The sequence below is a fragment of the Sminthopsis crassicaudata genome, chromosome 2, assembly GCF_048593235.1.
Source record: "Sminthopsis crassicaudata isolate SCR6 chromosome 2, ASM4859323v1, whole genome shotgun sequence".
Classification (NCBI taxonomy): Eukaryota; Metazoa; Chordata; class Mammalia; order Dasyuromorphia; family Dasyuridae; genus Sminthopsis; species Sminthopsis crassicaudata.
Window position 1 is genome coordinate 510105993 of NC_133618.1, and position 13579 is coordinate 510119571.

The following is a 13579-nucleotide window of genomic DNA, read 5'->3' on the forward strand; positions in this document are numbered from 1 at the left end:
GTATATGGTGAGATATAAAGGGGGGAGAATATGGTTCATTATTAAATCTATAGTGTTATCTTTTCTTTCCTTCAACCTGTAGACTCCTCTCAGCCTTTTCTCATTACCTACTGGCAACAATGAATTTATCTTATTCTCCAGCCAGAATTTTCCCTTGGGGTTATAGATCCAGAGTCACTTACATTCTGGCAATTCCTCTCTTCCCAATCTGTTTATGACGGTGAGATCAGGTGACAATAAACATAACCTTTCTGGGTGAGCCTCAGTGTCTGCAATCATGAACGATGCCCCTAAATGAATTGAATTCCTTTCTAGCTCTAAGTCTTGTAGTTTGAGAATTGGCGTCCTGGGATAGAAGAGATGGGTATAGAAGGGAAGAACTACAAGTCACATGCTGTTGCCTCGCTGCTGGCAGGAAAGGCACCATTGTGGACTTTCTACAATCCTCAGGTCTTTAGTCTGCTGGTGGAAACACCACCTGCTACCTCTCTAAGTTCTTGCTTAGCCCCCCTAGCATGGAAGGAGGGGAGATACCACAGGTCCTGGGGTGGTATCACTTTATCCAAAGAATGATTTGTACTCTATTCAACTAGCCTGAGAGCCAGCTTCTCGGCAGTCAGTCTTCAGGCTGTGTCCATTCAGTTCAGAAAGCAGCTGGTTGTTGCTTCTGGCCAGCATTGTCATGGAAGAGTCTGTCACTCTCTGTCTGACACACTTCTATTTCTTGGAAGTCAATTTAGGAAGCTCCCTGATGGGATTATATAATGTGCACCTAATTTGGGTAGAACATGGGCAGCTGCTTCCCTCCTGCTTCTGTTCCATGGTCTGATGGCTCCAGGCCATATTGACAAGCACATAAAGTGCTGGAGGGAATGATGTGGTAAGATACCAAGCATGGACCTAGATTTGGACCAGGAGGCATTCCATCTACTGTATGATTTAATAGCATTCAGTAATCTTTAGCCCTTCACCATTGCCATGGAAGGGCAAGAATTGGCTGGTATTCTCCTCATTGGTGCTGATGGTGTTCCCTGCTCTATTACTTAAGAACTTTGTGATAAAGGGAAGTAGTTTCTCCTCCAAGTCCCAGTTTCTTTTTCACATGGTGTGTGTGTGTGTGTGTGCACTCATGTACATAGGTGCAAATATGGGACGATCTCTAGGGTCCTTTAAGTTCTCACATTTTATGATTCTATTTTGATGAATGCAAAGAACCATTTGGTTTAAAGTTGACAATAAACAAAACAAACTCAATCTAAGTCCCTCCATTTTTTCCTCACTAAAAATTATTGATGATTTTTTTCTCTTTTGAACAGACTCCACTTCACATATTTATAGATTTACTTATTGTCAAAGCCAAACTCTCCAGGCAGCTTCGACATTGTTCATGCTATGCATGGAATGATTGCTATGGCTACAGGTGAAGAACTATTAAGATCTAAACATCAATGTATAAACCACTCCAAAATCCTGACACTAGAAGTAAGAATAATTCCTCATAGCAACTGCTCTCTGGAGCATGAGTGCACTTTCCATCCACTCAGTTCTTTTTTCTCCTAGAGATGCAACTTCATGACTTTAAAGAGATTTACTCTATACTTCTTGTGGTGGGCCACATCATGCTTCAAAGGCTATGATATTCTCTGACTGGCTCCCTGAACTGAGATGGCTGATTGCTTACAGGAAGTCAATGCAGTCCACCTGGGTTGATTCAGACACTGTCTACCCCAAGTCAGAAAGAGAGGTTTGACTCTTGCTTCAAGTAACAGTACTAAGTAAGTACTAACACTGAATAAAGTCATGCAGTCTCTGTCAGCTTCACGTGGCTCATTTGTAAGATGGGGATAAAAATAGCACTTCTCACATTGGGAGAATCAAACTCTAGAGGACTATATAAATGTTAGCTATAATTATCATTAGTAGTAGTAACATCCCCCTCCTCCTCCATGATGCAGATCAGATTGTGACTTTACTCCTGCTTAGAAGGACTTTAGAAACCTCATCATTATGTGACCAGTGTGATCTAAACTTAACCAGGCAAAGCCTTAGATGACAGCCACTTTCTTATCATTACATAATTCTTATCATTAGATCCCTATATGAAGTCTTTCCAGGTTGGTATAGCCTCTCAGAATAAATTCCCATAGAACAGAATAAATTTCCCATAGAAAATTCCAGAGCAAAAATGACACCAGTAGTGAACATTCATAGTAATTTAAAGTCACTAAGGCACTTAATTCATAATAGCTCTGAAGAGCAACTACAGAAAATGTTACTATCACTCCCATTTTAAAGATGAGAAAATTGAGGCTTAGAGAAACAAGAAGTGACTTTCCTGTGTTTCCACATCTCTGAAGTGTCAGGGCCAGTCTTGAAGTTTCCACACTCCAAGTCCAGTGTTCTTCCATTAGACAAAATCAATAGTGAGCCTAATATTGAACCTCTGCTGGCCAGGACAGAGGCTACCACAGCATGATCAGGGACATTCTTAATCCTGCCTTAACTTTGCTGCAGTGCCAGGATTTAACTAAACTCATTTGGAGCCTTTTAATACTTAAAACCATGAGAAAATCCCTCTAAGTTTTTTCTCTTTATAGATTGAAGTAGAACAGAATGTGATCTTCAACATCTAGTTCCAATGTTCAAGCCTTCATACTTGCTCCAGTTCTGGAAATTAGAATTTGGAGAATGAGACTTCTCTGATTAAAGACTCCTAAAACTCTAAGCTTAGAGAAACTTTAGAGGTCCTTAGAGAAGACCTTGGGTGCAAGTATCTTACCTTCTTTTAAGATGAGAAAACTGAAACTAAGGAAGTTACTTATTCAAACTCACATGATGTGACTGGTCAAGCCAGTCCTAGAACCAATTCTCCCAATTTCCAATCACTTCAGTGCCTTTACTGTTCTTAAATGTTCATTTTGCCCTCTTCTAATTTGCATCTCAGCAAACTTTATCTAATTCCTCTGTCCTTGCATGATCTTTCCTAGATCTTGAGATCACAATAATTGTCCTTCTTTGTTTATCTGTCCTTATCATGGTGGCCAGGTACCTGTAGCTATGTGGGAGTGGAGGTCTAGGAATTAGTAGAAGGAAAGCAGTTGTTCCTCTCTTTGGGGAACTGGATGGCACCTGGGGACTCATGGAAATAAAGACATGAGAAGAAACTGAAATTGAATTCAGCTTGTTCAACTCTCTGTAAAAGTGTAAAATTGATTAATTATGTTTTTGATATACTTTCATTTTACTTTATCTCTCTTCTTTCTCTCCAAGAACCTGTAGTCTACCGGTTCAGGCTTTTGGACTATTGTCTGCTCTCTTCAGCAAGATCTCCTGCTCCAATGTCTCCCTCCTGCCCTTCATTTATCTATTAAAAGTTACGTATTATGGGTTTCTTCTTAAATAAAGCTGCACTTAGATAGAAAAAATCTTTTTTCCTCATTCATGCCAGTGACTGTTAACAGCTCATTAATGATAACAATAACTCCTATCTAGTGTATTCCTCATAGCAACTTTGGATGTTAAGTAGTACAATAATTGTTGTCACTTTTATAAATGATGAAACAGGAAGTGAAGGGACTTGCCCAGGCTAATAAATAGTAGAGCTAAAATCTCTGACTCCAAGTATAGACTTTTTTCCATTGCAATAAGCTGTAAGAATGGCCTTCATTAGTCGAAGTCAGTTTGTGAGATTTTAACATTTTTAAACAAGAAACTTCTTTTGCATTTTAACAAGAAACTGTCTATGACTCAAGCCAAAGGAATCAATCCTTGTTGGTGAAGTTTTAGACACTGGAAGACTGGGGGGAAGAGCAATTTGGGAGCTCACTGCTCAGGGGCTCGCCTCCTGTGGGCAACCTCCCACTTTGCCTAACATGGGGTCAGTTCTGCCCTTCTGCGAGAGGCGGGCCCCCTCACCCATGGAAGCAATGATGCTGTGGACCGGCAGCCGGGAGGGCCCGTCATAGAGCCCTCTCCCCGAGAAGCCCTGCTTCTTCTGCTTCTCTTCCTGCTTGAAGATGAAGGCTGAGTTCTCCTCCTTGGTGATGTTGATGTAGAAGCAGGTGTCCGAGGCAGCCATGATGTGCCGTGGGCCCGGGTTCAGCAAGATGCTTTTATTTTCCTCCCGCTTCAGCCCGATTAGGCACACACCATATCTAGGGCAGACACAATAGCAAGACAGTCAAGACCAGACTCATAAAGGGGGTGCTTGCTTCCTGTTCCCTGCCGCAGGGCTCAGAATGGAACCAGAAAACCCGCTCTCTCACACTCTCACTCTCCTAATGGAGGGATAAACAAAAAACCCCAGGGAGCTTTTCTTGCTTTCTGAGAGTCTCATTTAAAGGAAAACAGTTCTTTTCTTTAAGCTACATGCCCTTGAGTCACTGATGATTTTTCTAGTCAAGGTTTAAGGACTGAATTTTCCAGGTAATAAGAGAAATAATGGCAAAGCAATGATAATGACAAAAGCAAGAAGAGCATCCTCAGAATGATTTAAGGTTTATAAATATCAGTACTGGGATTCAGTCTTGGGTACCCAGACTATACACTGAAGGCTCTTCCCCTGATAGTAGAAGTTTACTGGGGCTTGGGAAGATATCACATAGAGCACAGAAAACTTGGGCCAGTGGTCAGGAGGTCAAATTTCTGATTTTGGCTCTGTATGACTTTGGGTAAAGCCATTTTCTTTCTCTGGACTTCAGTTTGCTTCTGGGAAAATTAGGTTGGAAAAGAAGGCCCTTTAAGTGCCTTCCATTTCTGACATTCTAAGATTCTAAGATCCAACATATAATCTTGGGAAAAAAACAAAACCTCAGCACATTATATTTGGTGTCAGGGACCTGTGTTTTATTCCTGGCTCTGCTGCTATCTGTTTGTTCTTGGACAAGCCTCTGTTTCCTCACTTATAAAGCAAAATCATTGGACTACATGACCAAATTTTTTTTCATCTGTGACCGGATGATTCCATGGGCTGGACTTTGCTCCCCCTCCCCTTCCCCACTTTTCAGCACTGTTCCAGAAGCAGGGAAAGTGGAGAGAATGAATAAGAAAAAAAGCAAGAATGAGGGAGAGGAGAAGGTAGATACCCTTCCTTAGATAACCTTCCTCCAGGAATTTATGACCAGAGGAGAACTAGAGATCATTATTGATCACAAAATAGAAGATTTTGATTACATCAAACTAAAAAGTTTCTGTACAAATAATACTAATGCAAACAAGATTAGAAGGGAAGTAACAAATTGGGAAAATATTTTTAAAAACAAAGGTTCTGACAAAGGTCTCATTTCCAAAATATATAGAGAACTGACCATAATTTATAAGAAACCGAACCATTCTCCAATTGATAAATGGTCAAAGGATATGAACAGACAATTCTCAGAGGAAGAAATTGAAACTATATCCACTCACATGAAATAGTGTTCCAAATCACTACTGATCAGAGAAATGCAAATTAAGACCACTCTGAGATACCATTACACACCTGTCAGATTGGCTAAGATGACAGGAACAAATAACGATGAATGTTGGAGGGGCTGTGGGAAAACTGGGACACTGATGCATTGCTGGTGGAGTTGTGAAAGAATCCAGCCATTCTGGAGAGCAATCTGGAATTATGCCCAAAAAGTTATCAAACTGTGCATACCCTTTGACCCAGCAGCGCTACTACTGGGATTATATCCCAAAGAAATACTAAAGAGCGGAAAGGGACCTGTATGTGCCAAAATGTTTGTGGCAGCTCTTTTTGTTGTAGCTAGAAACTGGAAATTGAATGGATGTCCATCAGTTGGAGAATGGTTGGGTAAATTGTGGTATATGAAGGTTATGGAATATTATTGCTCTGTAAGAAATGACCAGCAGGAGGAATACAGAGAGGCCTGGAGAGACTTAAATCAACTGATGCTGAGTGAAATGAGCAGAACCAGAAGATCACTGTACACTTCAACCACAATACTGTATGAGGATGTATTCTGATGGAAGTGGAAATCTTCAACATAAAGAAGATCCAACTCACTTCCAGTTGATCAATGATGGACAGAGGTAGCTACACCCAGAGAAGAAACACTGGGAAGTGAATGTAAATTGATAGCAATAATATCTGTCTGCCCAGGTTGCATGTACCTTCGGATTCTAATGTTTATTGTGCAACAAGAAAATGATATTCGCACACATGTATTGTACCTAGACTATATTGTAACACATGTAAAATGTATGGGATTGCCTGTCGTCGGGGGGGGGGGAATAGAGGGAGGGGAGGTAATTTGGAAAAATGAATACAAGGGATAATATTATAAAATATATATATATATAAAAAAAAAAGATACCCTTCCTCCTCCTAATACACACACACACACACACACACACACACACACACACACACACACACACACAAACACACACACACACACACCCATGAAACTCCTTTCAAACACTGCCCCCTTCTTCAACCCCATAGAGGTGGTGGCTACTTCCATTTATTCCCTTACTTACCCCCCAACCCCCAGGGGACCCTGCCTCTCCTCTCACTTTTTGTGGGCGTGGAAGGCTGCATAGGTGAAGCTCTTGCCTTCGTACTCCATGAAGAACTTGCTGTCTCCCATTCGGATATGATAAACTTCATTCCCTGAGCATCGGCCGTACATCCGCTGCCACTGCTCCGGTGAATCCTGACCTTCCCTAGGGACAAAGCCAGAGACCAGGCCTGTCCATTAAAGCCGCCCAAAGTGCTTGGGACTGGAGGGAGGTGCAAGGGGGAGGGACATATAAAGCCCACAATAGATGGGAGGTAGGAATAGAGGTACATTCTACCTTAGCAGAAACCCACACCTCTAGGGATGATCTTTCTCATCAATGGCATGACTTGAAGGGCACTGGCAAAGCCTACATATTTGCAAAGATCTCTCTAGTCTCATTGCCTCATTTCCACCATTGGAAGATCATTCTATCTACCGAGACAGATTGAAGAGGTCTCATCCGCCAGTCCCCCAAACCTCAGATAACTGACCAGAAACACCCACGGTGCTCTTGGCATTAGCTCCAGTCCTTTTGATGAAAGTTACAGTCTTTGGGAATAGCCCTGCAAACACCCTTCTTGCAGAAAAATCCTTGATTAAAGTTGAGCTGGAGGCAAACCTGGATACTCACTGTCCCCGGGATGTGTGGACCAGCAGGGTGATGAGGGTGGAGGTGGCTGGGCAGATGCAATTTAAGGCCAGCATGGCATATTTACACTCTTCTTCACATACCACGTGGTCTGTGTCAAAGAGGGGAAATGGTCAGCAGAAAAAGCCTTGCTCCACCACTGGGAGTGACTTCTCATCCACACATTGAATTTCAGATTTTCAGAGCAAGCCAAGTTCTTATAGGTATTCTTGTCCACTGTTCCACCCACTGCAACAAACCCTTCTTGGAAGGACTGCTATCTAGCTATATCTCTCTAGAGTCCACAGATGGCTATATCTACAATATGTTAGACAAATGGTTATCTAACTGACATATTTCCAGGGAAAAAAGATGTACATATTCCAGAATATACCATATACCATAATATACCATATTATTCTTCCATTATACCTTCTTTCTTATAGTATTTGTTTCTCTTACTATCCCTCCACACCTCAAATTCAATTTTTTTCCTCTGGTAAAGAGAACCAAATATTAAATGAGCCAAATCTTCCCTTAGAGTAGTGATGACTGGATATAGTCATTTTTGAATGGACTATTTTCCTAATGGGGGGAGACTCTCTGGAAATGGCTTATAGCTAGAAATAAACTCAGAGGCCATTGAATCCAATTCTAATTTTGCAGACAAAGAACTGAGAAGTTAAATGACTTATAAAGGATCACAACTATTAAATGGGTGAGATGAGATTTGAATCTAGGTTTTCCTCAAGCCAAGTCCAGTACCCTATCCGTTAAGTTGATTTTTCTTCTGAGAGGCCAGGGCATGTTTGGGAATCAATGGAAGAACAGGTTCTGGCTTTTTATTTTCAGGGTCAAGGCTTTCAGCAGCTCTAAAGCATTCTCAAGTCTGGTGGGAATGTGTTTAATCTCTTTAATAAGACTGTAAGTTCATTAGTGAGCCATGTGATCATGGACATGTCACTTAAGCTTTGTTCCTTATTTTCCTTACCTGCAAAATAGGGAGTTTGAACTATTCAATCTCTATGGTCCTTATACATTCAATGGAATTCTATGATTCTCTTAGACAAATTATATAGTGGATGAAGTGAAGGAGAGCAGAAGAAGGTAGAGACAGACCTTCATGAATATCCTGCACGATGGGGAAGACAAGTAATGTGAATGCTTCCTCAACAAAGCATTTTCAGTTGGAATTATTAAAGGATGTGATACTGCCCCCCCAAAAAAAACCACAAACAAACAAAACTAAAAACAAAAACAAAAACCTTCCTCTCTAAATCCAAGTTTTCCTAGCTATAAAGTAAGGTATCTGGGACTAGATAATCTCTAAAGTCCTTTTTAGCCCCAGCATGCTAACATCTAATAGCCCTTCCAGCCTTGATGTTTTATGCTCTGTAATTTCAGGATGCTTTAGTTGTATGACTCTAGCAATCTAAGATGACAACCATTAGCTAACTCTGTTATCTCTCTGCCATCTGACTTGGGATCTCTTAGTAATGTGCACTTGACTAAATATATAGATTTGTATACCTATAATTAAGTATTTAATCTTTGTTCTGTTCCCCAAAATGCCAGTCACCAAAGGACCAAAATATCTATATTAAATACTGTCTCATAACTGGTAATTGCAGGGCATGGAGCCCCAAGTCTAACACTGTGTAGAGACCCTAACACAATCAAAGCTATCATTTCTAGAGTACTTTCATGGGGTACAAAGTGCTTTACTCACAGCAGCCATGGATGAGAGGGAGTGCAAGTACTTTAACCCTATTTTACTGATGGGGCATCTAAATGCTATCATCATTACTATCATCATCTTCATCATCAACATTTATGGCATGGAGGTTTCCTGGGTTCTTGGAGGATATATTAGCAGAACTAATTAACAGTTCTTTCAGATAAGATAAGAAGAATCAAGGTGTTGTAGTCCTAGCTTTATAGAGAAGTAAACTAAGGCCCAGAGAGAAGTGATTTAACTAGATCACATGGAAAGTTCCTGGGGAAGAGAGGGCTAGAGCTCTGGCTCTCTGAATCCTAACTCAGATTTTCTCCATTGCCATGGCACTAGACAGCCATGTGGCTGATGGCACCTCCTTCTTAACACTAATGGTCTAGGACGTACATAGTGACACATACATCCTGTATGAAGCTTATTGGTACATAACCGTTTGCATTTTGTCTCCACTATTAGACGGTGAACTTCTTGAGGGCATTTTATCTGTTCTCCAATGTTTATCAAATGCCTAGCACAGATGTTTAATGAATATTTAACTGAAATATTCAATCTTTCAACTAGAAACCGAAACTTACCAGCAAATTTGACATGAAACTTATTCTCTGGCTTCAAAATCTGAACATAGAGAGGGCAATTGGGAGCAAAATCCTTCACTGCCCAGGCTCTCAGGATGGTCTGGTGGTCCTAGGGGAGAGGATGCTGTTTAGCTTTCCATTACCGGTGTCCTCTCCTAGAGGACCAACCAGCCCATCCAGTCCATACAGCCTAGCCCAGCCCCATGCATTCAGCCCAGCCCAGCCCAGCCCAGCCCAGCCCAGCCCAGCCTAGCCCAGCTCAGCCCAGCCAGTGCAGCCCTGCCCTCCAGGAGGCTTTGTGAATGCCATCATGGAAAGGGGGTACTTACCGCTGCTGTTCGGTCCACTTCATTCCTACTGCTAAGGATGAAGCAAGCCTCCCCATTGTCCATCCTGAAGAAAAATGAATCATCTATTAGCTTTCAATCCATGGCACCTCAAGCCAGCAGATGTCCCCTGAGCAGCTATCTTATATGCAGCCTCTAATGGGTCAGTGGGATAACAAGGAGAAGACTTACTACCTTCCTTCAAGAGGCTAATAGCCTGGTTGAGAAATGGAGTTCATACATGTAGAACAATAATAAAATGAGACAAAATAGAATGTGTTGTATTAGATGGTAAGCACATTACAGATAGAAGAAAGCTGCCTGTGAGCTACAGCAAATTCAGAATGTAGCATGTCTGGCTACAAAAGGCCTTAGATATCATTTAGTCCAACTTCCTCATTTTGTGGGGGGAAATTAAGGTCTAGAAAGGGGTAACTTGCCTAAAGCCATGCAATTAATTAATGGCAGAAATAGATCTACAGAATCACAGAATCTCAGAGTCTTTCAGGAAGGGAGGGACCTCATCTAATCCAGCCCATACTGAAAGGACTCTTCTCTATAATATTCCCAGAATCATTTTCCATTCCAAAAACCCATGATTCCCAAATCCATGACTCTCTTTGCATTGCACTGCACAGCCTTCAGGATTTACAGGGTTGAATTAGAAATGTGTCAAGACAGCCATTCTGTTGCAATGTGGGAAGAATGAAATACTGGGGTAGGCTAAATGATCTTATCTAAGTGAGGAATAGGAAGGGAAGACTTCTCAGAGAGGTGAGATGAAAATCTTGACAAAAATAATTAATTTTAGAACTGCTAATTGCCAGCCTCATGCCTGTTGGCTATGCTAACTAAGAGCATGAATTTATAATATGCTGACTTTCTCTCCTTCAAGAACAATTACATTAGTCAGAAGTAGGGGGGACCTTTTTCTGAGCCTCCATTTCATTTCAAGGTAATCGCTCAAGTATGTTACAAATGCAAAACATCTTTTTTTTCCTACTTCCCCATGTTTTTATTGCCTTAATTCCAGCCAATATATGTAATTTGTGGCCCAGAACCAAATCTCTGGATTTGCATGGAACTGGTACAGTATTAGGGAATTTTCAACAATCCTGCATTCAGACAATTTCCACCTATCTTGCAACAATTCAATAATCCCAGTGTGACTCATTTTGCTCTAGCTAGGATTTCCTCTGAAAATATTTAGCTTATGTTTTGGTTTTTGTAGAGATAAAAAGAGAGAAAGAATCCCTTTGCCCTTATTCAGGCATCTAAACTAAGAACACATAAAATATAGTCAGGCTTTATTTCACATGGCAGAAAATATAAAATCCAAAGAACTAGCACCTGAGTCAAGTCTACTAATAGTTAAAAAACTCCACAGTTTTCCTTTCTAGGGGTTTTTGCCTTTGTAAGGGGCCTAGAAAATATTTTAGACTTATCCTAGTAACCTAGAGAATGAATTGTTTGAATTCAAGGACAATGGTACTAACCCATACCACTAAGTTCTTTGGGAGGGGGAACTGTTGTTTAGTCATTTCCAACACTTTGGGTCACCCCCTTTTTGGTTTTTTTTTTGGAAAAGATCCTAGAGTAGTTTGTCATTTTCTTCTCTAACTCATGTAACAGATGAGGAAGCTGAAACAGACAGTTTTAAGTGACTTGCCCAGGATCACATAGCTCCTAAGTGTCTGAAGCCAGATTTGGATTCATAAGGATGAGTTCTGGGCTCTAGGCCCAGCACTATCCACTGGGCCACCTGGTTGTCTTCATGACGGTAAGTAGGTACATGGAATTGTTTGCATTCTCATCCAGTTCACCTGGTGATTAAAACATTTGTGAGATAGTTGAATGAGGTCTGGCTTAGTCTATGACTCTAGATTAGTCACAGATTAGTCTGTCACTAGAATTAGGGGGCCAGTCTGTGGTTATAATTAGGAGGTTACTATGGCTGAGGTCCAAGTTCAGTGGGTAGCCATGGACAGTTTGCAATCTGTGGCTGACCCCCCAAAAGAAAACTACTGATGTAGTTCTCACTGATTGATCCACCCATTAAATTCTCAACAGAAGCCAGAAATACAGTCTGTTTATATTTAATTTTTCTCAGTCTACTTTATGTATCTCACTCAGTTGGCTACAGCAGATTTCATTTATGAATTATTCACTTCTTCTAAAGAAGGATCCTCTTATGACAAATGTGCCTTGCAGAGACTGGAATTACAATGAGAGCAATCATGGTCATGACTAACAATGCATTTTTGGTGTCCAATAGAGCCTGTATGGGAAAGGGTACTTATGTATAGTAAATTAAGACCTTTGTGTGTACCTAGGAAATGCCAAAGACTAGAAGAGAAAATCAATTATAGATTACCTATTGTGGACTTATTATAGGGAATTTTTGGGTTTCTTTTGGCTTCTTTCTAGCCCCCCAGCAGGTCATATTCCTCAGCCTTCTTGTTAGTGACTAAGGAATTTATATTATTTTTTTAATACATTTTCATCATTAGAAAGAAAAAAATGCTTCCAAAATACAACGGAAAAAAAAAAAAGATATCTTTGGGATTATCTATACTGTTATTCCCTTTAGCTAGCATAGATCATCAAAAGTTAATTGTATTTGGCCTTCAATAGTTAAAAAAAGTCCTAAATTAAACTCATTTAAGTATAGGCTTTTTCTCTTTTTCTTGGCAATAATGATAATTTTGGAAGGTAGGAGGAAGCAAATGTCTACTTGTCCCCCACTCCAAGAAACTCCCCTTCTTTCCATTGACCTGCTTCTATACTCACTTGGCTCTCATGAGATCTTGATCCTTTAGAGCTGAGCCCTGGAGATAAATCACCCTCTGAGACCACAGAGGGATCTGCAGAACCCGGCGCACCTGGATATCCATTTCCGTCGGGCAAAGGATCACCACATAATAGTCCTGAAATAGGAAATCCATCTGTGTCCCTCATTCATGCATAGGGAGCAAGATGTAAACAAGAGCAAGACTTCATAGTCTTAGAGAGCTTTTGAAAAAGCATGATTTTAGCATCATTAACTTAATACTGGAATGGAGCCCCTAACCCCTCATTTTAAAAGTTGAAAAAACTAGGGCCACAGGGCTAGGGGACTCATCTAAGTTCAGGCACTTGACTCTCATATCATTCCTCCTCCTGAGGTGAAGTAAGAGGGAGAATCATGGAATTGCTTTCACCGAGTGATTACAGAAGAGGAGGTTCTAACAGAAGTCATGGAGTCTTACGATCTTATAGACTTGGAGAGAGGCAGGAGAGAGAGCAGATGTGTTCTCATCCTGAGCCTGTGAGACCCTGGGATGGTGTCTTCCAGCCTCCTAGAGTAAAATGAATGCTGTCTCTAGCCCTGGACACAGAAAAGACCCTGCCCAAGGCCCGGCATTACCTGAAGGCGAGGGTGAGCATAGAACTCATTCAGGAAATCCATGAGGAGGTCAATCTTGAGAGAGCTGACGCAAAGGACGACATGTTTCTCTGTCTGGGCTCTGTGGCGGCTGTAATTACCCCCAGACTTTTGTCGCTCCATCCAAAGGTAAACAAGCTCCTCAAACTACAAGGAAATGAAGTGGTCTGAGTGCCAGAAGGAATAAATGCTTTATGAACAAGGCTTTAGGGGAGGTTGGAACTTGGATTGGGCCTTGGAGAGTGACAGAATTTAGTAGATAGAGAACAAAAAAGAAAGTATTTTGTGGGAAAGAATGGACTTTAAAAATTTTTTTATCCTCATTGCCAAGAACAGTGTGTGGTGTACAGTAAATACCACATAATTGCTTGTTGAACTGAAT

At 41.0% G+C, this 13579-nt stretch overlaps 1 protein-coding gene across 4 annotated transcripts in view; it reads right to left on the reverse strand.

Annotated features, from left to right (window-relative positions):
- KCNT1 (potassium sodium-activated channel subfamily T member 1) overlaps window positions 1-13579 on the reverse strand; it is a 220413-nt gene that overhangs the window by 42334 nt on the left and 164500 nt on the right. For all 4 annotated transcript variants that reach the window (XM_074294123.1, XM_074294122.1, XM_074294124.1 and 1 more), the window contains 7 exons: window positions 13180-13344; window positions 12564-12700; window positions 9777-9840; window positions 9448-9556; window positions 7141-7249; window positions 6523-6672; window positions 3916-4154 (listed from right to left, as the gene is read on the reverse strand). In XM_074294123.1, coding sequence (XP_074150224.1) covers window positions 3916-4154; window positions 6523-6672; window positions 7141-7249; window positions 9448-9556; window positions 9777-9840; window positions 12564-12700; window positions 13180-13344 — 973 coding nt within the window. The remainder of the gene's footprint in view (window positions 1-3915; window positions 4155-6522; window positions 6673-7140; window positions 7250-9447; window positions 9557-9776; window positions 9841-12563; window positions 12701-13179; window positions 13345-13579) is intronic.